We start from the raw sequence: 22,104 nt of genomic DNA, 5'->3' as shown, positions 1-22,104 counted from the left end.
AATAGTTAGAATGGAGAAAAAATAAAATAAGAGAGATAATAACATAGAGAAGAGTATTTATATTACTCCCTCCGTCCCAGAGAAGTTGGCACACTTTCCTTTTTAGTTTGTCCCACAAAAGATGTCACATTTCCCTTTTTTGGAAAAAGTTCTCTCTCACATGAATATAAAAATTATATTTTCTCTCTCCATTTAACACACAAAACAAAACCTCCTAAAATCCCGTGCCATTTTCAAAGTATGCCAACTTCTCTGGGACGGAGGGAGTATTATATTTCCAAAATGAGTGAAGAAAATGAAATGCCGCAATTAAGGCCGAACAATGAGAGTACTTTATATAATCTAAGAGTTCTTTTAAAACATTTTTATATTCCAACGAACATACAATTGAAAACTCATCGGAACTAGCTATAGAGTGTCCCCTCACTTTTATTCTCAATCTATTCAACGTTTACCATCGATATTAATAAAGTAAATTAAGGAACATTGACGGTTATTATGGTTTTCAAATTTTTTATTAGGATTTCGTGTCGGGTACGGGTACCCGCAATGTCGGGTACGGGATACCCGACACGGGTATCGGGTAATCCCGGTATGTCACGGGGCGGGTAATGAGACAACAAATTTGGCTAAAATCGGGTACGGGTACCCGCGGGTAACCCGTTTCGCCACCCCTAGTTGCAATGCATTTGTTTAATTCTTTTGGCCGTTTGGAATTCATAGGTTAAAATTAAAATCGATTGTTTTTGAACTTGTTGAATTGTTCTTTTTACTGCATATGTTATGCTTAAAACTGAAGTTGCAGACTTGCATATGGGAGACGAGCCAATATAAATAAGATTTTCAAAATTAGAAAAAAATAAAGACAAATTAAAAGATTTTTTGTGACAATGAAAACTGGGGAAGTTACATAGGAGTACTTCTAAGAGAAGTGAAAGAATTTGTAACTCTATATACTTAATTTTTCAGTATATGGGTTCTTAAATTTCCGAAGAAGACAAAGTGAAGCATAAATGAATAGAATAAATTAAATAAAAAAATGTTGATGTTGCTGACACATGTGTCGTGCAAATGAGGCGCTCATATTTGTTGCCCAACAAACACTTCTCATTTTGTGTATACGTTAAGTTTGACAAGTTTAGTTTTTTTTAGTTTTAAAATCCAAGTAATGATAAAGTGATACTCCATTAAACAATTTCTTCAACTACATGAAAACAAAAAAACAATGAACCGTGCCCAATATTTAACAAGTGGTGTGATGCTCAGATTATCCGCAGCTTCGTAAAACTGGGCCAGACATTTGAGTGGCATCTAACAGAGATCCTTGATCAAACAATTCTTGAGTTTTGAATTTTCTCCATTGATGATCAGAAAGATAATATCTTTTCTTAGAATGTTTTTCTTACCAAAATTCAACTTGCAAAATACACTTGTGAGGCTTCTCGAGTTTAACAGCTTGGTTAGAATATTTGCTAATTGATCTTCTTTTCAACATTCCCCCTCAGATTAAGTATCGAGTTGATATGGAATTATTCAAAACTTGAAATATGCTAAGGCCAGCAAACCTCACATGCTTCATACTTCTGATTTTGACTTTCTGCTATCTTTTTAAGCTATATTTTACATATTATTCACAAAATATCTAAAAATATCAAAACGGATAAAATGTATAAGTTATGGACATATATTGCAATTATGACATTCAATAGACTAAATAAATACCTTAAAATAGTGTAAAACCTCGTACTATCAAGGTCTTTGACAAGAAAAATGACAAAACTGACATTACAACGTACCAACGAGTGCACTACAACTAGGAAGCCTTGTATTTGTAGAGGTCAATGACCCTGATATACTTTTTTATCATTAAAAAGTGACAAATACTTTTTAAAAAGTAAAACATTCTAAAAAAAAAAAGTATACAGAAAGGTAAAATATTAAAATAATAGTACAAAATGCATTAAAAACATGAAGTATAATACCTTCTCAAATTCTCTCTCTCCTTGGAGGTTTGTAAATATATTAGTTATAAGATTTTATCTCTTCATTGACGGAGAGATATCTCTTCAAAATGAAAAAATGTATAATACTTTCTTAAATACATCTTTGGAGAATGATTTTTCATGAAAAAATGTAAATATAATAGTTATATTACTTTATCTCTTTATTACCTATTCTCTTGGAGATGCTTTAAAGTCCATTACCTCTACTTTTTCTTGGAGATGCTCTTAAGGTAGTGTTAATAGATAGTGAGACCCATAATATTATACGGATAATAAATAACTTTTCACGCATGGAAATACTTATATTTTTATGGAACAGGAATGAAAAGTACGCATTTTATTAAATACTACATTGTTTTCAACTAATTTGACATTCCTGATTGTTTTCTATTTCTATTAAAAAAAATTAAATTAAACGGGAGATGCATATGTATATCTTTTTCGCATTTTAATTGGTAATTTTGCCATACACTCAAACTTTGGGGAATATAATAAGATCATCTGAAACCCTAATTCTAAATTATCTAACAACCCGAAATCCCCTTTCTTTCAGCAGCCACCGATGGGCAGGCGACGCGGCAGCGGCGGCAGCTCTGTAAAACTGCATTCGAACAATGACCGAATTCTCCGCCGCCACATTGAATCCGCCGGGAAAAGCTACTCGACCGTCGACGAGCTGGTGGACCACCTCCGCTCCTCCTACCCGCACTACTCCCGCCACAAGCTCCGGCCGTTCACGAAGCATGTGGAAAGAGTAATTGCGATTCACGGCAAAAGCAACGCCGACACTGACCAGTCAAACGACGACGGCGATACTCCGATCGTGATCAAACGAAGGAAGTTAGACGATAAAGAGGAGAAGCTGCAGCAAATTGAAGCGGAGCACTTGAGGCGTCGGAGCGGCGACACGATCGACGGCTGCTCATCGTCCTCGCTGGCGTCGTCTGACTCTTCCGAAGGCGGCGGTTCTTCTGATGAGGAGGCGTCGACGTCGTCCGAGGACGCCGTGTATGGGGAGAAGGTCGAGCCAGAGTTTGATTTGATGAAGTCGATGTTGAGAGAGGGTTTGCGTCGGAAATCGGAGAAACTTGGGGTGGGAAGAGCTGTTAGTAAGGAGTCTGTTGAGGTGGAAGTGGTGGATAACAAGGGTGTGAAGGAGTTGAGTTTGATGAATGAGGAATCTAAATTAGGTCACGATGTTAATAGGAATGATAGCAAAAATGTGAATAAAAATCAGAGCAATGAGAATGTGATTATTGGACCAATGTTTAAGGATTTAGGTGGGATTAGTGAAGTAATTGAGGAATTGAAGATGGAGGTCATCGTGCCGTTGTATCATCCAAAGCTAGCTCACCACCTCGGGGTGAAGCCCATGGGTGGGATTTTATTGCACGGGCCACCGGGGTGTGGGAAAACGAAGTTGGCTCATGCCATTGCTAACGAGACGGGAGTGCCATTTTACAAAATTGGTGCCACTGAACTGGTGTCGGGAGTTTCTGGTATGGAATCGAGTTTACACATGTTAAACTTTCAATTTTGTTTGTTATAGTGATGCTTTGCTGCAATGATGCTATATTTAGGATATTATATTTGTGTGATTTTTTGCACGTTAATAGAATTCTATGGACTAGTTCACTTTTAGTACTGACGGCTGGGAGGATTCATATCAGGGTCATACTTCTTTAGTCTAGAATTTAGTGTGTATGGTTTGATTATTGAATTCCAGTTATTCATATTGTCTTCACTTTGTAGTCTAGAATCTAGAGAATATAACTTATTGTTTTTTTTATTGTGAATCTTTCTAGAGATTCATATTGTCTTCACTACAATAGAGAATATAACTTATTGTTTTTTTATTGTGAATCTTTCTAGGTGAATCGGAAGGGAACATAAGAGAGTTATTCGGAAAAGCATACAGGACGGCACCGTCTATAGTTTTCATTGATGAAATTGATGCAATTGCTTCAAAAAGGGATAATTCGCAGAGGGAAATGGAGAAACGCATCGTGACACAGTTGTTGACTAGCATGGATGAGTTACACGTGCCTGTAGAACCTACTGCCAATGATGCGAGTTCTGCAAGCTCTAATAGCACACCAGGCTATGTACTTGTGATTGGAGCCACGAATAGACCAGACGCCGTGGACCCTGCTTTGAGGAGGCCTGGACGATTTGATCGTGAAATTGCATTAGGAGTTCCTAATGAAGCTGCCCGGATTGAAATACTCTCCATGCTTACAAAGAATATTAGAGTTGAAGGTGCTATAGATATTCAGAAAATAGCTAGATTGACGCCAGGTTTTGCTGGAGCAGATTTGACAGCCCTAGCTCACAAGGCTGGTAACCTTGCAATGAAGAGAATTATAGACACGAGAAAGGATGAGCTGTCCATAGAAGAGAAGGACGAGGATCATAGCGAAGAATGGCTGAAGCGGCCGTGGTCAGATGATGAAATGGAGAATCTCTATATAACCATGGCTGATTTTGAGGTAACTTGTTCTCGTTTAAATCACACACTAATGAAACAACGAATGCTTTAAAGCATTGGTATTTGTATAATCATTTTCCATGTGTAAATCCTGATTTTGATTCTAGTCTCCTTTCTCCTTGTCATAATTTATACTAATATTATTTTGATGCACTTGATCAAATCTTCAAGTTCTCACTTATGGCAGGAAGCCGCTAAAATGATCCAACCTTCTTCGAGAAGAGAAGGGTTTTCTGACATACCGAATGTGAAGTGGGATGATGTTGGCGGCCTGCATTTGCTTAGAAAGGAGTTTGACCGTCATATAGTTAGACGTATAAAGTTTCCTGATGCTTATGCGGTAAATTTGTTTTGTTTCGTAGTCCTACTTTATTCAGCTTTAGCTGCGTAAATTGAGTTATGCTAGTGAAATCTGATTACTTCGATTGTTTCCTAATTATCTTTTATTTTAGTAAATCATACCAGTCTGCCGTTTTGTAAAACTTTTCCTACTTGTAGGATTTTGGGGTAAACTTAGCAACTGGATTTTTGCTTTACGGTCCTCCTGGCTGCGGAAAGACGTTGATTGCCAAGGCTGTGGCTAATGAAGCGGGAGCCAATTTTATACACATTAAGGTTCTTTTAAGTTAGTATTTACATAAATATAAATGGGAGGAAAATATTGTTTTACTAAAATTTTGTTTTTATTAAGGGTCCTGAACTCTTGAGTAAATATGTGGGTGAAACCGAGTTGGCAGTCCGCACATTATTCAGTCGAGCAAGGACATGTTCTCCATGCATAATTTTCTTCGATGAGGTACTCCCTTTCTCTTTATTTTAGTTTTTACTATTAGACATTTTAGTCCCAACATGTTTGATATAATTTTTCAACTACATATATTGTGCAATTTTTTACATTTGTCTCTAATGAAAAAACATAATGATAACATTGGTAATTTTGTCAAAGTTACTTAATTTTGAATCTGAAACATGTTGTAATTTACTACTCCGTATATAATAATATGCATAGGTGGTGTTCGGTTTCTTAGATAAAATAGTACCAAGATATAATTTAGGATTGAGTTGTGAGATTATTTTAGTTGGAGGGGATTGATTATGACTAATTATCCCATGGATGGAATTTCATGAACCAAACACACTACATATTTAATCCCGAGATATAATGTTGCAAACCAAACACCCCCGTATCATATTGTGATCAACTATAAAAATTCCTTTGTACTGCATAAGCTAGAATGACCTCTCTTGTACATGAAGTCCTTTTTTTTCATTGTTTCCTTCCTTTGCTAGAGAGAACAATTTTTTTAAAATATATATAAACTATACTTTGTCTCACCTTTCTGCTTATTGACTTTGTCGGTATGCTTTGGTAATTTCTCATCTCTGACTCTCAACATACTTTTTTCCATCAGGTGGATGCATTGACAACCAAGCGTGGTCAGCAAGGGGGATGGGTCGTTGAGCGACCCCTGAACCAGGTTAGCAAATAGTAGTGCTTAGTGCAAATTTTGTTCATTCCAAATATATTAATCTAAAACAGATAATGTCTTCCGCTGCAGCTGCTGATAGAACTGGATGGCTCAGAACAGAGAAGGGGTGTTTATGTAATCGGTGCTACAAATAGGTACTATATGGAATATCAAATTTCTTTCCTTCTACAGAATTGAGCCCTTCTGCCCTTATTTGACTGTTCTAATATTGCTGATTATTGGCAGGCCCGAAGTGATGGATGATGCAATGCTCCGACCAGGAAGGTTCGGAAAGATTATGTATGTTCCCCTCCCTAGTCCAGACGAACGAGGAATGATCTTAAAAGCCCTTGCTCGGAATAAGCCAGTTGATGCCAATTTGGACCTCATGGGTCTAGCCAAGGACAGTGGATGTGACAAATTTAGTGGCGCTGATCTCTCCGCTCTGGTTAGCCCCTTTTTCCCTTTCTTCTAATTATTCTGTCCCACAAAATTAATACATGTGTTGCTGAAATTGATCCCTATTCATCCTAAACACAAGGAGTGTAATAGTTTGATGAGAGATAATTTTAACCGAGTGCTTTTTGCTTTAACCCAACATTAGATGGACGAAGCTGCTATGATTGCGCTAGAAGATAAACTATCATCAATGGATACAAGTAGTAGCACACAGTGGACGATCAAAGAGACACATTTCATGAGCGCATTGAAGAAAATCTCGCCGTCTGTGTCGGACGAGGTGCCTCTTGTCATTAACTAGTGGAGTACGGCATTTCTTTCAAATTCTCACTTGTCATGTTTATCTTGCCTCATGGTCGCATATTTGTTTTTGGGTGCAGCAAATACAAGAATACAAGGGTTTTTTGAAAAAATTCAAGTCTCAATGAGAATCCTTCAATCCTCTCCTTTGAAGGGGAGACTCTTTTTGCAGCAGCAGAGGTTTGGTGTTATTTTTATAGAGAATCATTTTTGCATTTATTTAGGAAAAAAGATATATATTTATAGTAAGGTTAAGTTGATGATGAACCCCGGAGTTTTGTAACGGGATTTTGGCGGAGTATGGAAGTTGCCATGTGGCCGCCCTGGCCTGCAGGCAATCATCCACTTATTCGGTGTCTTCGAGCTGTATGTGGCATAATTATGCTATTTGATAAACAATATTACTATGTCCATATGTTACTCTTTCGGCTTCATTTCATTATGTACACTGACAATTACAGAGTGTGCATATTTCTGTTCCAATAGTTTGAAACGCAATAGAGTTTTATGTGAAATGTTTTCTTTCCTAGTTTTGTTATGAAAAAGATCCTCATAAGCTCAATATGTGTCTTTTTATAAAATTTATACTCCGTCTTTCCCAAAAATAGTTTTCTTTTCCCATTTTAGTTTGTTTCACGAAAAAGATTATCATAAGCTCAATGTGTGTTCATAAATGAACAACAAAGAGTTTAAAAGCATTGTGATTTGTGAAGGAAGATATTGATAATTACATGGATATTTTTTTAAGACGACCACTTGAAACACTAATAAATGAAGACAATCCATCTGATAGTAGAAGTGATATGTTGCTTGCAATGGATGATCTCTATCTCTGTGTCGGCCACTGCATCAGTTGAAGCATGATCTCTACCTTGGAGTCCGCTCGTATGTCTTGGATTATGCTGCATGAGTTGGTCTTGGCCTAACGCTTCTAGGGTCAGAGCAGCAAAAACTAGCAGCGAACAGAGTATAGTCGAGACTGTAGGCAGCACAATCCACCGTTGCTGGAGATATATCCCCAGATTTTGGAACTGCCTTGCCAAACGTGTTCCCGTGCAACGTTCCAAATCCGCCATTCCTGCCAACCTGCTCACAAAATGTAAACAAAAAGCATTAGTCCCATGAGGCAAAAAGAATTCTTCTGAGGTATGAATATTTATATACCAGTATGCCATTGGAGAATCTGAGCAGCACGGGTAGACGAGCGTGTATGCAGCAATCTCCGTGTGTCGCCAATATGGCCTACGAAAGCTTGGCTGACAACATTTATCCCAAAAGTTGAGAATCTGATTAAGACAGCAGGGCCAGCAACAATCCACATTTTGTTGTTCTCATTCCATATCTTTTTCTTGAGATCTTCTCCATCGCGTTGCAGCAGCTGCTCCTTTATCGTTGCCTCCATTTATGATGATTCAATATATCTCTTCTGTGGAAGAAAACAGTAACTATTGCAACTATAAATTTCAGCCTAACAGAATTAATACAAGCATTATAGAATTTGTTAACAGAAGATCTCATAATTAACATGCTAGTAATTGAAAAAACATTTGAAGAATTACCTTAAGGTAGGTTACCTGAATGCACAACAAATTCATAAGTCAAAATCTGCGTAAATTATAAACTTCCTCGAAATGATTTCGAAAAGTTTCCACAGCACAAGATTGAGAGGATCAATATCTGAACTTTGTTGAAGGGATCATCTCATTATGAACACACCTAATCAGCCATGAAACCATGAATCAGCTTATAAAAAAATTACAGTAATCACTTGTTCGTCTTCTTCTTCAACTGCCGAATATGTATGATGCCAAAAAGAAAAGAGCAGATTTTCTTATTTTAAAACTAGGAACAATGCCAAGTAGAGCAGATTGCATGGGAGTGTATATGATAAGTATACACATATACAAAAGAGTTGTTAGCTCTGTTTTGTCATTTGTTTATTCATTTCTTGTGATACAGAAATAACGATGGAAGGTGTTCTTATGTTTGGTGCAACAAACAGGTAGGGGATGCTTCATGGTTCTTTTCACAGAGTATCAATGATGGTTCTCAATTTACTCTCGCTTCTTGTGCCTTTGTATTGACATCTTTTATCTTGCCGGCCATATTGCAGGCCTGAAACCATGAGTCATTCTGAACTCATCGAAACACAGTTTGATAAGCTCCAGTATGTTCCTCTCCCTACTCCAGAAGAGCGAGGTGCGATATTGAAAGCTCTTGCCCGATGCAAGTCCAATTTGATTTTTGGTAACAATATTCATGCAAAGATGAGGTAAGTGGAAAATTCTGATGAGCTTTGAATTTTGTATAATCGATAGATGACAGAAGCTTCTAAGTTCGCCATTGATCGACCAGCATTGTCTGTTAGTTAATATGTTAACTTGCTTATGTTCTTAATGCATGTATATGAATTATGTGAGTTTTCATTGCATCTTTTGCAGCATTTTAGTTAATGTTGCAAAAATTTGTGTAAGATTGTGCCAAAATACAGATATGAACTTGATCTAGTCTCGTATCAGTTGGCATGAATGATATTTTGTTGGTGCTGGAATTTGGTAAAGTGGTATTTAATTGAACTTTCATTCCAAAATTCATTACATTGTACAACCCACAAACTTTAACATGAAAAGCAGGCTCACAATTAAACACATAGGGAACCACACAAGCTAAGCTCAGCTAAACCACTATTTATTTCACTCTCTTAGATAAAACAGATAAAATTTCCAACACTACTGCCTCCTGACTCAATTCCTTGTTGCTGCTGCTCTTCTTGCACGCCTTCTTCTCATGTCTGTGGCCTCATGCATGTTCTCAACAACCTCTTCTATTTTGCCAAAGTATTTCTCTCTGAAGCTTCGACATAATAAAAGTAGCCACACGATGCTTCCAAATCCCACAACATATCCAACTGCAGCACATAAGTATTCCCACAATCTCCCTCTTCTCTTCAAAATCATCACGCTATAGTGGTGATAAGCCACTGTCATTATCATCACTATGACTGCAGCTTGTGTGGAGAGGGAAACCACATAGGCCTGGATTTCCTTTGAAGGACTCAGCTGAAAATGTTTGCACTTGACGGCCTTTTGGGATCTCCCCGACCAACTTATTGTACGATAGATTCAACACTTCAAGGAATGTGAGCTCTCCAAGCTCCTCCGGGATCAGCCCTGTTAGTTCGTTCTCAGAGAGGTCGAGTGATTCAAGATTACTCAACTGACCAACTGATTCTGGAATGCTTCCACTGAGAGCATTGTGAGAGAAGTTAAGATGATGAAGTGAGGTAAGATCACCAATTGCATTTGGTATCTTCCCATAGAAACTATTGGAAGACAAATCAATGGTACTAAAATCAAACCAAATATCGTAAAGCTCTACCATTTGCCCTTTCATGATTAATGTGATGCCAGAGCTCCAGAAATGGCGATAAAGGCCATGTCTCAGTTTTTCATCTCTCTGTAGCACCATAGCCATCCAACTAGAGAAGTTGATTGATTCCAGGCTTCCACTAAAACGATTCAATGATATATCTAGAATTTGGAGATTTGGCCAATTGCTGTGACATCTTAAATCCCCATGGAAGCTATTGGAGTGCAAAACAAGAACACGCAAGGTCGATGAAAGCATGCATGGGAAAGTGTCGTTCATCATGTTGTTCCCAGCATTCACGTACTCCAACCGCTTGCAACTTTCCAAGGACTTTGGAATCTTCCCTTGTAGAGAGTTGTTGTTAAGATCAAAATATCGTAGACCGCAATGCAAAGGAAAACTATCCGGAATGGGGCCGCTGATGTTATTTTGACACAGATCGAGATATACAATGCTTTGAAATAGGCAAGGGGGTATGAAACCATTTATTTTATTTCCAAACAAGTCAAGATAAGTGAGGTGTCTAGCATTGCAGAGGGAGGTTGGAATTGATCCACTTAAACTGTTATTATCGACAGTCAATGTCGAGAGTTTAGATTTAAGTGGAATGGGCAGTTGCAACTCGCCCCTAAGCTGGTTAGAATGCAAGTATATGGTGTCGAGAGGAGGAATATGGTAAGGCTTTTGAAAACGTGTCAAATGATTGAAGGGGAGAGCCAAGAACAAAAGTTGTGTTCCCCAAATCCAACTAGGTATCTCCCCCGCAATACTATTGGATGCGAGATCCAATAGTTGCAGATCCAAATCTTTGATGAAATCAGGAAAATGGGACAAGTTACATGAAGCTAGGTGTAACACTTTTAGTTGGAGACCTCCATATGAACTTGAGTTTACGCTGCCAATATCTACAGACAAGCTAGATAGATCAAGGAATGTGAGATTGGGAAGGCTTCTAAAGTTGTGGAGTTGAAAAGTGCCACTAAATTGGTTGTATCCAAGACCAAGTTCCACCAACGAATGGAGACCAAGCAGATTGTGGGGAACAATGCCAGAGAATAAATTAAACCCCAAATGTAGATGAACAAGATTGGAAAGACCTTCAAATAGCATAGGAGAAAGTGAGCCTGTCAATGAGTTTTTCGACAAATCAACATGACTTAGCTTTGTTAGGTTAGCAAAGGTTGATGGGATGGAACCCTCCAATAAGTTATATGACAAATCGACATAAATCAGCTTGGTTAGGTTAACAAAGCTCGATGCAATAGAACCCTTCTAAAGGCAGCCATGAAGAGTCAATCTAGATAATTGAAGGCAAGGTTAAGCTATATTTAAATCTGAAGAGACTAGACGAATCACCAATTCCACCAGAAATGGCCTCGTCATCAAGCTGCAAACTAACGACGTAGCCAGAAGCAACACATTCCACACCATGCCAATTGCAGCAGTCACCACTTTCGCTCCACTGCACCAATTTTGTTGAAAGAGAAGAATTGAAGCAACAAGATTTCCTGATTGTGAAGACATTTGTTATTATAAGAATGAGTATGAGTAGTGAAAATGAAGGTTGAAAGTAGTGTACAAATGAACAGCAACAACAAATTTGAAAGCATTGTGGAAGAGGATAGTAATTCTTTTTTGTGCAAATGAAGTTATGTGCATGCAGGTTTAAATGGACAACAAACCATTTGAAAGACTAACTAATGTGTGGAGGCCTGGAGGGAATTTTTCGATCTTAATACTCCATCCATCCTGTCGTAATTGTGACATTTTTCGGATACAAGATTTGAGAAGATGATGTTTAATGAGTTTAGAGGAGAGACGGTAAAGTAGGCAGTGAAGAGTGCATAAAGTAATAAACTAGATAACTGAATATAGTAAAGTAGGAGAGCGGATTTACTAGGAGAGCGGATAGAGTAAGAGAAAATAATGACTACCAAAATGGAAATACGACTCAACTATGATTAGATGCATGAAATAATAAGTTTAATGAATTATATATTCTAACGATGAGTGATATTCTACTTATATAAATAAATAAATAAATAACGGAGTAATAAATAGTTAAAATAGAGAAATAGTAAGTAAGAGAGAGAATAATGTTGAGAAGAGTCTTATCAATATTATTTTCTCTCTTACTTTACCATTTCTCTACTTTAACTATTTATTATCATTTTTATAAAACGAGTACGCAAAAGTGATCGAAACTCCTAATGGTGGACGGAGGGAGTGATATGGATTAGAAGAAAAGTTTTGTAATGTTAGTGATATGGACGGAGGGAGTGATATGTAAAGTTTTGTAATGTAAGTGATATTTCTTTGAAAAGTTTTGTAATGTTGAGAAGAGTCTTATCAATATTATTCTCTCTCTTACTTACAATTTGTTAAAAAAGTAAGTGATAAGTAATGTTAGTAGAATGATGTGTAAGATTATTATTTGTTAAAAACTTTCCATTAATGTGATCTATTTTTTGTGGACGACAAAAAATGATAAATATGCCCTATTTTTTTATAGACGGAGGGAGTATATAAACACAATATCATTTTATTTCTTTCTTAAATCTTTTCTTGTCCTAATTGGAGAAAAACTTTATTGCAATGACATATGTCATAATAGATTCCTTGTGGTTTTCGACTAGAAAAAAAAAACAAAATGAAATTAGATGACTTAAAATATACGGAGATCACTTGATGTATTTCATACTCTAAGGTGGTGTTCAGAGTTTAGGGTTTAGGGTTTCTCATTTAAACACTAAATTATCTTTCCAACTCAATTATCTTTCATCTCTCTACAATATTACACTAAATAATTATTTCTAAAATTCCGTGCCACTCAAAATTGTAGACGTCTTAAATGGGACGAAAATAAACAAACCACAATTGAATGAAGTTTTGCAAAATACAAACATGCACTCAATTAAATACACTCCAAAATTCATTACACTGAACAACCAACAAACTTTAAGATGAAAACATGCACACAATTAAACACAAATGGAACCACACAAGTTAAGCTAAACCCCTTTATTCAGTCTCTTACATGATACAAAGATAACATTTCCAACGCTACTGTCTCCTGACTCGATTCCTTGTTGCTGCTGCTCTTCTTGCACGCCTTCTTCTCATGTCTGTGGCAATGCACATATCTTCAACAACCTCTTCTATTTTGCCGAAGTATTTCACTTTGAAGCTTCGACATAATAAAAGTAGCCACACGATGCTTCCTACTCCCACAACATATCCAACCGCAGCACACACGTATTCCCACTCTATCTCCCTCTTCTCTTCCCCATTTTCATCATATCCCGGTGGTGGTACTCTATTATTACTGCAGTTTATGTCGAGAGGGAAACCATATAGCCCAGAATTTCCTTCAAATGAGTCCGTTGAGAATGTTTGAATTTGTTGGCCTTTAGGGATTGCTCCAACAAGCTTATTGTGGGACAGATTCAATTTTGAAAGGAATGTGAGTCCTCCAAGCTCATCTGGGATCGGCCCTTCTAGTTGGTTCACCGAGAGGTCGAGTGATTCGAGATTCTTCAGTTGACCAAATGATTTTGGGATGCTTCCATTGAAGGCATTGTGGGAGATTGAGTTGATGAAGTGAGGTAAGATCACCAATTGCATTTGGTATCTTTCCGTAGAAACTATTGGAAGACAAATCAATGGTACTAAAATCTGACCAAATCTTGTGAAGCTCCACTATTTGACCTTTCAGGATCAATGTCACGCCTAGAGAGGATAAATAAGTGCCTCCTGTAAATTTTTCTTCAATCGGTAGCAGCATAGCCGTCCAACTAGAGAAGTTGACCGATTCCAAACTTCCACCAAAATGATTGGAAGATACATCTAGAATTTGAAGAGATGGCCAACTGCTGTTACATCTAAAATCCCCATGGAATCTATTGGAGTGCAAAACAAGAACACCTAAGGTTGATGATAGCATGCATGGGAAAGTGTCGTTTATCATGTTGTTCCCAACATTCATGTACTCCAACCACTTGCAACTTTCCAAGGACTTTGGGATCTTCCCTTCTAAAGCATTATTGTTAAGATCCAAATAAGTTAGCCCACAATCCATAGGAAAAATATCTGGAATGCTACCGTTGATGTTGTTTTGACTCAGATCAAGAAACTTAATATTTTCCAGCGGGAAAAGGGGTATGCTGCCGCTGATGTTGTTACGAATCAGATCGATCTGCCTAGTGTTTTTAAGTAGGCAAGCGGGTATGCTGCCACTTAATTTATTTCTAGACAAGCTAAGATAATCGAGTTTTCTGGCATTGCAGAGGCAGGTTGGAATTGATCCACTTAAATTGTTATCAGCAAGTGACAAGTGATAGAGTTTAGATTCAAATGAAATGGGCAGATGCAACTCATCCCTAAGCTGGTTAGACTGCAAGTCTATGAACCAAAGATAAGGAGGGATATAATAAGGCTTTTGCAGATGTGTTAGAAGATTAAAGGAGAGGTCTAAATACTCAAGTTGACCCCAAATCGAATTAGGTATTTCCCCCGCAATGCTATTGTTTGAGAGATCCAATATTTCCAGATCCACATGTTTGATGAAATCTGGAAAACTGGACAAGTTACATGAATTTAGGAATAGCACTTCCATTGGAAACCTCCATATGAACTCAAATTGACATTACCAGTATCTACTGACAAGCTATTGCTGGATAGACCAAGCCATGTGAGATTGGGAAGGCTTCGAAAGTTGTCGAGTTGAAAAGTGCCATTAAATTGGTTGTCACTAAGATCAAGATACGACAATGACGGGAGAGCAAAAAGAGACTGGGGGAGGTTACCAGAGAATAAATTTAACATCAGATTTAGATCAACGAGATTGGTAAGACCTTCAAATAGCGTAGAAGGAAGTGATCCTGTCAAGGAGTTTGTAGCGAAATCGACATGACTCAGCTTTGTTAGGTTAGCAAAGGTAGATGGAATAGAACCATTTAAACTGCATCTTGAAAGAGACAAGGTGGTCAGACTTGGAAAATTGGTGAACAAATCATGGAGTGATACCGCTGAAAGATCAGTATCATCTAGTCGAAGAATAGAAAGAGAACGAAGTTGCCAAAAAGATTTAGACAAAGAGCCATTCAGATAGCAATTAGACAAGCTTAAAGAGGTGACGTTGGGTAAATGTGATAATATAATGTGGCTCCATTTTCTCCTTTCATTGGAGGAAGTGATATAGACACCATCCAGATCAAGCTCTCTAAGCTCTGTTAGATTTTGGACAAGCATCTTCAAATTTGGGTGCTTAAGGCTAAGAGTACTCTTCAACTCATCCCTGGAGATATCGAGACTAGTCAATCTCGTCAGGGATGAAATTTCTAAAGGAACATGCCCACCAAATCCAGCATATGACAAATTCAAATGTGTCAAACAAGTCAGATTGCCAATACCTTTCGGAATGGCATCAGTGAAGTCATTGTAGGCGAGGTTAAGCTTCTGCAGATATTTAAATCTGAAGAGACTCGACGAATTCCCAATTCCACCAGAAATGGCCTCATCATCAAGCTGCAAACTAACGACGTAGCCAGAAGCATCACATTCCACACCGTACCACTTGCAGCACTCAACACTTTGATTCCATTGCACCAGTTTTGTTGAAACAAAGGAATCGAATATCAACTCATGCTTGAGTTGAAGCAACAAGGTTTCCTGATGATGAAGGCATTTGTTATTATAAGAATGAGTGGTGAAAATAAGGACAAAACTAGGAAACAAATGAACCAAAACAAGTTTGAAAGCATTGTGGAAGAGGATATTGATATTTTTTTTGTACTAATGAAGAAAGGTGCATGAGGGTTTAAATAGACAATCGCAGTTTACTTAAATATGTTTTAAAGACGATCACTTGAAAGACTAAGTAATGGGCTGAGGAGTAACCATCTAAAGTTATTCTCAAAAGGAATTATAGTGTATACTTTGTGCACCATTATTTTTTTGTATTTCATTTTATATAGTATTTATTTTATGCCCGGCATCTAAAAACCTGTAACTGGCATCACTAATTTTAATATAAAATATTAAAGCCTTTTTTTAATAAAACTTTAAAATATATAATACTCCATCCGTCCCTTAAAAATAGACCACATTTTATTTTAGGATGTCTTTTAAAGATAGACCAATTCTATTTAAGAAAACTATTTTCTCTCTAATGAGGTGGGTCCTATTCTCCAATAACAAAACTTCAATAATTTTTTCTTTTTATCTCTCTTACTTACGAGTTGTTCATTAAAATCCGTGCCATTTCAACTGTTATCTACTAACTATATTCTCACTCACATTTTATTATAAAGCTAAATATAAAAATAAGATCCAAATGCTACTAACTTTTTCAACTCACTTTTTATTACATTTCTTAAAATCTCTGTCAGGTTAAATGGTGATAAATTATTACGGATAGAGGAAGTATTTTTTAGGGATGCAGAGAGTAGTACATTAGTGTGATTTATTATAAAACAATTTTTTTTATCGTGAAAGATAAACATAAAATTCCACAAGTAGCTCAATCAGTCAATTATATTCTGAAGATGAATAATACACCACATACATATAAATAAATAAGGACAACCCATATTTGGAAATACCATGAGGCTTACATGACTTGGATTTGAAAATAATGATAAATCTAATACTCCTTCTGTTCCATAGAAATTTACAATTTGGTATTGGCATGAGTTTTAATGCGTAATTAGTAAAATAAAGTAAATGAAGAAAAGTAATTGAAATTGTATAATGAATGGTGAAATTCATAAATAATAAAGTAAAAGAAAAAGAGATTAAAATTGCAATAAATAATAGATATGGGACTATTTTATGGGATAGATGAAAAAAGAACTATAATCTATTTTTATGGGATGGATTAGGTATATGTTACTTTCATCAAAGCTACAATAAGTTGACTTGAGGTCAATAGATGACCCAGGGAAACTCCAATTTAATTGGTCATGGATTACTTATTGATGAGACAACATTATTTTTAGTATTATAATTTCCACAACAAACACGGTTGAATACGTTTTTTTCTATATATTATTACCATTATATATTGTTAGCCTAAAAGTTTATAGCAAATTGGATTTTTTTATGGCTAGGGAATAATTTGAATAACCATAGAAACTTTTGAATGAATAATCGTATTAGTTATCAATTATTTGTAAATTCAGTGCAATCACTTAAAAGAATTTGAAAGACTTGGAAATTGACTTGAGGTCTTCCGGGTCAGACCGATTGTTATATGATGATATGTGAAATAATTTATTTGCTGAGATTTACTGTCGGAGAAATACTATGCAATACCGTATTTTAAAATATGCCTTGTGTTTTTCCACAAGGAAAACAAAGGAAACTAGATAAGTAGGGTGTGATATAATACTAATTTTTTTTTTTATTTTGCTAATTTGCTAACTGATTCGTTTAGATTTTTCACTATTTTAAGGTTATTATTTGATCATTTTTTCATGTCAAAATTGCATTACATGTTCATTATTTGCATATTTTATCTATTTTAGTATTTTTACGTATTTTGTGAGAAATGTGCAAAATAGAACTTAAAAAGATGGTAAAAGCCGAAGTTGGAAATCTGGAGAATTCAAGAAGTCCTGCAGTCCACTGCAACACTGCCAGCGACCGCTAAAGAGGTAACGATCCACATCGCAAAAGTTGAGCTGAAAAGAGGAACACGCCCAGTGACCGCTGAGTTGTGCGCAACGACCGCTCTAGAAGATCCAGTAGCTACGAGATGATTGCCAGCGAACGCTGATCAAGAGACAAAAGCTACGGAACACATTGCAGCGACCGCTGAACAAAGTGTAGCGGACCGCTGGGAAAACGCGGCGCACTGATTTGACCTACTTTCTCTCCAAGATTTACCATACTGTGCTGAATATTTGCCATAATTATGGAGCACAAAAATAAGACTATAAATACCCCCTCAAGCTTCATCAAGGACCTTTTGTTGCATAATTTTCCAGAGTTGAATATTTTGAGAGTTCTTCTATTGTTCATCAAGTTCAAAGTGTTTGAAGAAGAATTCAAGAGAAGATCAAGACATTGAAGATTCAACCTTTGGTTTTTATCCATTTAGTTCTTATGTTTTCTTTGTTTTCCCTATAAACTATGTTTTTAGATTATCCAGTTATGTGTAACTAAACTCATAGAATTCTAGGGATGTGTTAGTAACGACTTTGGTTATACAATTCCTATTTATTTAATATATGTTTTGTTCATTACTTCGTTTCTATTCTAGTGTTGGATATTGCTTCACGTTTGAGTGACATTCTGCGATGATCTATTGACCTGCAACATAATCGTGAAAGGAGGTTTGCGAGTAAGAAGAGCTTGGTTGACGTTACAATTAATTTCCCTTAAAACGACACTGTTAATTGAGAGCGAGACCATTAGGAGTCTTAGGAGCTTTTAGGAGGTATTAATTTAGGATTGACGCCTCTAGTGTCGATAATCCACTTTGTGCCGCATGAACAATATATTTGTGACTCGTTCTAGTGAGGTATGAACTGTGCTAGGGTGTTGTAGTTGAAATTGTTAGGATTAGTATACTGAAAAACATATTTCGAGCATGTTGCATGGATAGATTTTGTTGTATACAATAAAGTCTACAATCCACTTTTAACCCAAGGCGAGAAGAAATAATTTTATTGCATTGGTGTTTGCTTATGCATTTATAAGATGTTTCTCAAACATTTAAATGTTTAAGAAGCAAGCAAGTCTAATTCTTCTGCATAATAGACTGGTCGTAAACGATGTTCACAGAAGGTGACACAGTTGGTTATTTGTAGAAGAGAAATAGAATTTCACAACCTAGATAGGCTTTGTCTACCTATCGTGAAATAAACGACACTGGTATGGTATAACACTGAAGGATCTAACAGTTGAGATAAGTCTTTCTTGCTATTTACTGAAAGACGAGGTCTCGGTGATTGTTATTTCTTAATCATTGTTGACATAACATTGAGCATACGATATTGATTATGCACTACTTTGATTTATCAAATGGTGCGGATTTTTCGTAATCCAAGAATCTTGATATCTTGGGTAGTGGTGATCAATGTCTAGAGGTGCTAGTATTGTTATTACAATGAAACGTGTGCTGGTGAGTCCAGTTTGATAATATCATCAAGAGGTGTTCGAAAAGTGTTTTATTATATAGAAACCCAGCCAGTTGAAATTTATTCCAGAATAATAAATAAAGATTTCGAACTAGATCTACATACAGTAAACACATAGGAAGTAGTGGACTTTCTCTTGTCCCTATCATTAGCACAGTTGGAATCAACAAAACCATATAGCTCAACACCATCATCACACTTAGAAAAACACAGACCATACTTTGCAGTATGTTTCAGATATCTAAGAAGCCATATCTAAGAAGTAGTGGACTTTCTCTTGTCCCTATCATTAGCACAGTTGGAATCAACAAAACCATATAGCTCAACACCATCATCACACTTAGAAAAACACAGACCATACTTTGCAGTATGTTTCAGATATCTAAGAAGCCATTTCAGGGCCTCCCAGTGCACAGGTCCAGTGTTAGACATATATCTACTCAAGCAAGAAACAACATAAACAATATCAGGCCAAGTACTGACCATCAAGTACATAACAAAACTTATAGCATTAGCATAAGGCACCTTTTTCATAGCAGCAATATCAACATCAGACATGGAACACAAATCTTTACTCAACAGAAAATGAGCAGCCAAGGGCACAGAAGCAGTCTTAGCAGCAGACATGTTAAACTTTTGCAAGATGTTAAACACATATGGTTCTTGGTGAAGCACAAGGACATACTCCCTTCTATTCCTAAAGATATTGATACCCAATATCTTTTGAGCATCACCAATATCCTTCATATCAAAATTCTCACAAAAAAAAGCTTGCACATACTTAATAGATCTAAGACAGGGTCCCATAATCAACATATCTGATGCACTTTTTATTAGCACTATAAATACCTGCAAGTATACATAGTAGAAATAGTATAGCTAAAGGTTAGTACCTGATATCTATCACAAGAGAAAACAATCACAGACTGACTACTCTCTACTAAAACTCAATTACTATTTGAAAAACCGAAAGATTTTTGAGAATTTTGAAAACAAAGAACAATTGAAAACAATAAACAACTAGATGCAAATAAATCATAGAGATAAAAGTATAGAGATAAAAGAATTTCAGGGATGTGCGTTCATAGTTATGGTTATACAAGTTCCAACTACAATACCCTAGCACATTTATTACTTTGATAGGACGAGTCACCTAGCTTATGCTCATGCGATGCAAACGTAGATTACTAACATCAGGGTTGTCAATCCTAAACATGTAACTCCTAAAAGCTCCTAAGACCCTTGAAAAGTCCTCACTTTCAATTAACAGTGTCGTTTTGAGGGAAGCTAACTGTAGTGTCTACTAAGTTGGTCTAACTCGCCAACCTCATCGCACGATTATGTAGCAAGTTATATTAAATCATCCAATATTGTGTCACTCAATCATGAAGCATCATTATTCACTTAGGGAAGAAACAAAGTAAAAACAAAACGGATATTAAATAGAAAAGGAATTGTATAACCAAAGTCGTTACTAACACATCCCTAGAATCCTATGAATTTAGTTACACGTGACGTAATAATCTAAACACATAGATTGAAGGGAAAATAATTGGAACATAAAAAAATTGAATCCTTGTAGCTTTGATGCTCTTGAATCTTTCTTCAACTCCTTGCACACTGAAGTACTCTAGCTTTTAATCTCTGGAAAATATGTTGCAAAAAGAGGATTGTTTTGATGAAGCTTGAGGGCCTATTTATAGGGGAGAAATCGCCACTCATCCAATAAGGAAAAGGACTACAAATTATGGTAAATCTTGGAGAGCAGTCTAGGGCAAATTTGCTTGCCGCTTTTTTGTGGCGGACCGTCTAACCTTGGCCCGTCGCCAGGTAACGGTCAGAGACTTTTTGACTCTTGGGTGGTGGTCGCCACACGTTGCCCGGCGATCGCCAGGCGTGTCTTCATTCCATGCACAGATTTTCCGAAACAAACCGCTACAGAAGTGATGGTCGTCGGGCGCCGGCAGTCGCCGGAAGTGTTGCGGCTGTCTCCGGACGCCACCTGAATCTCCAGATTTTCTACTTCGCATTTTGACTTCCTTTTTAGGCTCAAATATGCACATTTCTACAAAACATGTCAAAGTACCAAAATGTATAAAATATGCAAATAATGGACATGTAATGCAACTTTGACATTGAAAACGGACCAAATAATGCCCTTAAAACCGTGCAAAATCCGAGCGTATCAATATCATCAACATATAAGAGCAGAAAAACAGGGACTTTATCAAGGTTCTTCACATACAAACATGCATCAAAGATACTTCTAACAAAACCAAGCTTCTGAGTTAAACTTGATGTGAGATTGTGGCCCTTATGCAGGAGGCCCAAGAATTAGTCCCGGGCCCAATATCCACTGCTCATCTTCTTCTGGCCCAGCTTGTAACCCTAGCTACGTGTTAATGTGTGAGTGGGTGTTCTCTCTCTCTCTCTCTCTCTTATATTCTATCCTAAACCTAACCGCCTCAATCACCACTCTCTTCGAACTCTCTCTCTCACTTAGACTCTCCTCTCCTCTAATCTAGGGTTTTCCCTGAGATTGCTCTGCCCTCTCTGTGTGTGTTCTTGAGAGATCTTGTCTCTTCCTTCATCTCTAGTGTGAGTGCAAGGTGTGAGGTGTTGTAAGGCAGTGTGTGGAAACTTCTGGTTTCTTTCTGGTCTTGTCTCTTGGACTAGTGTTGGTTTCTGGCTGCAGGAGATCCTTCGAGAGTTGAGTTCTGGTGTTTTCTCTGGTGTGAATCGGTTTGGTTGAGTGTTGGATGTTGATACGCCCGGATTTTGCACTGTTTTAAGGCCATTATTTGGTCCGTTTTTGTTATCAAAATCACTCTACATGTCCATTATTTGCATATTCTATACATTTTGGTATTTTG

The 22,104-nt window shown here is 36.9% G+C and overlaps 1 protein-coding gene and 2 pseudogenes across 1 annotated transcript; 1 reads left to right on the top strand and 2 right to left on the bottom strand.

The window, feature by feature from the left end:
- Positions 1–2,479: 2,479 nt before the first annotated feature.
- Positions 2,480–7,234, top strand: LOC125195948 (cell division control protein 48 homolog C). Its single transcript, XM_048094250.2, has 10 exons — positions 2,480–3,502; positions 3,876–4,492; positions 4,679–4,831; positions 4,990–5,106; positions 5,183–5,287; positions 5,904–5,969; positions 6,051–6,115; positions 6,207–6,408; positions 6,565–6,699; positions 6,800–7,234. Exons 1-10 carry the CDS (start codon positions 2,566–2,568, stop codon positions 6,845–6,847), a joined length of 2,445 nt encoding a protein of 814 aa, XP_047950207.1. The 5' UTR covers positions 2,480–2,565; the 3' UTR covers positions 6,848–7,234.
- Positions 7,235–9,448: 2,214 nt separating this feature from the next.
- LOC148928544 (receptor-like protein 7) lies at positions 9,449–11,832 on the bottom strand (annotated as a pseudogene).
- Positions 11,833–13,025: 1,193 nt separating this feature from the next.
- Positions 13,026–15,850, bottom strand: LOC125195053 (uncharacterized; annotated as a pseudogene).
- Between the last annotated feature and the right edge of the window lie 6,254 nt (positions 15,851–22,104).

Source organism: Salvia hispanica, chromosome 4 (genome assembly GCF_029641045.1).
Source record: "Salvia hispanica isolate PSC_SH4W2 chromosome 4, Shi_PSC_v1, whole genome shotgun sequence".
In the NCBI taxonomy this organism is placed as follows: Eukaryota; Viridiplantae; Streptophyta; class Magnoliopsida; order Lamiales; family Lamiaceae; genus Salvia; species Salvia hispanica.
This window is presented reverse-complemented; position numbering and strand designations above follow the sequence as displayed.

Excerpts from the sequence above, each read along its gene's own strand:
- LOC125195948 (XM_048094250.2), top strand. The coding sequence starts at position 2,566 with ATGGGCAGGCGACGCGGCAGCGGCGGCAGCTCTGTAAAACTGCATTCG. Across the intron at positions 4,832-4,989 it reads AGTTTCCTGATGCTTATGCG|GATTTTGGGGTAAACTTAGC; the intron begins GTAAATTTGTTT and ends TCCTACTTGTAG. Across the intron at positions 6,700-6,799 it reads CGCCGTCTGTGTCGGACGAG|CAAATACAAGAATACAAGGG; the intron begins GTGCCTCTTGTC and ends TTTTGGGTGCAG.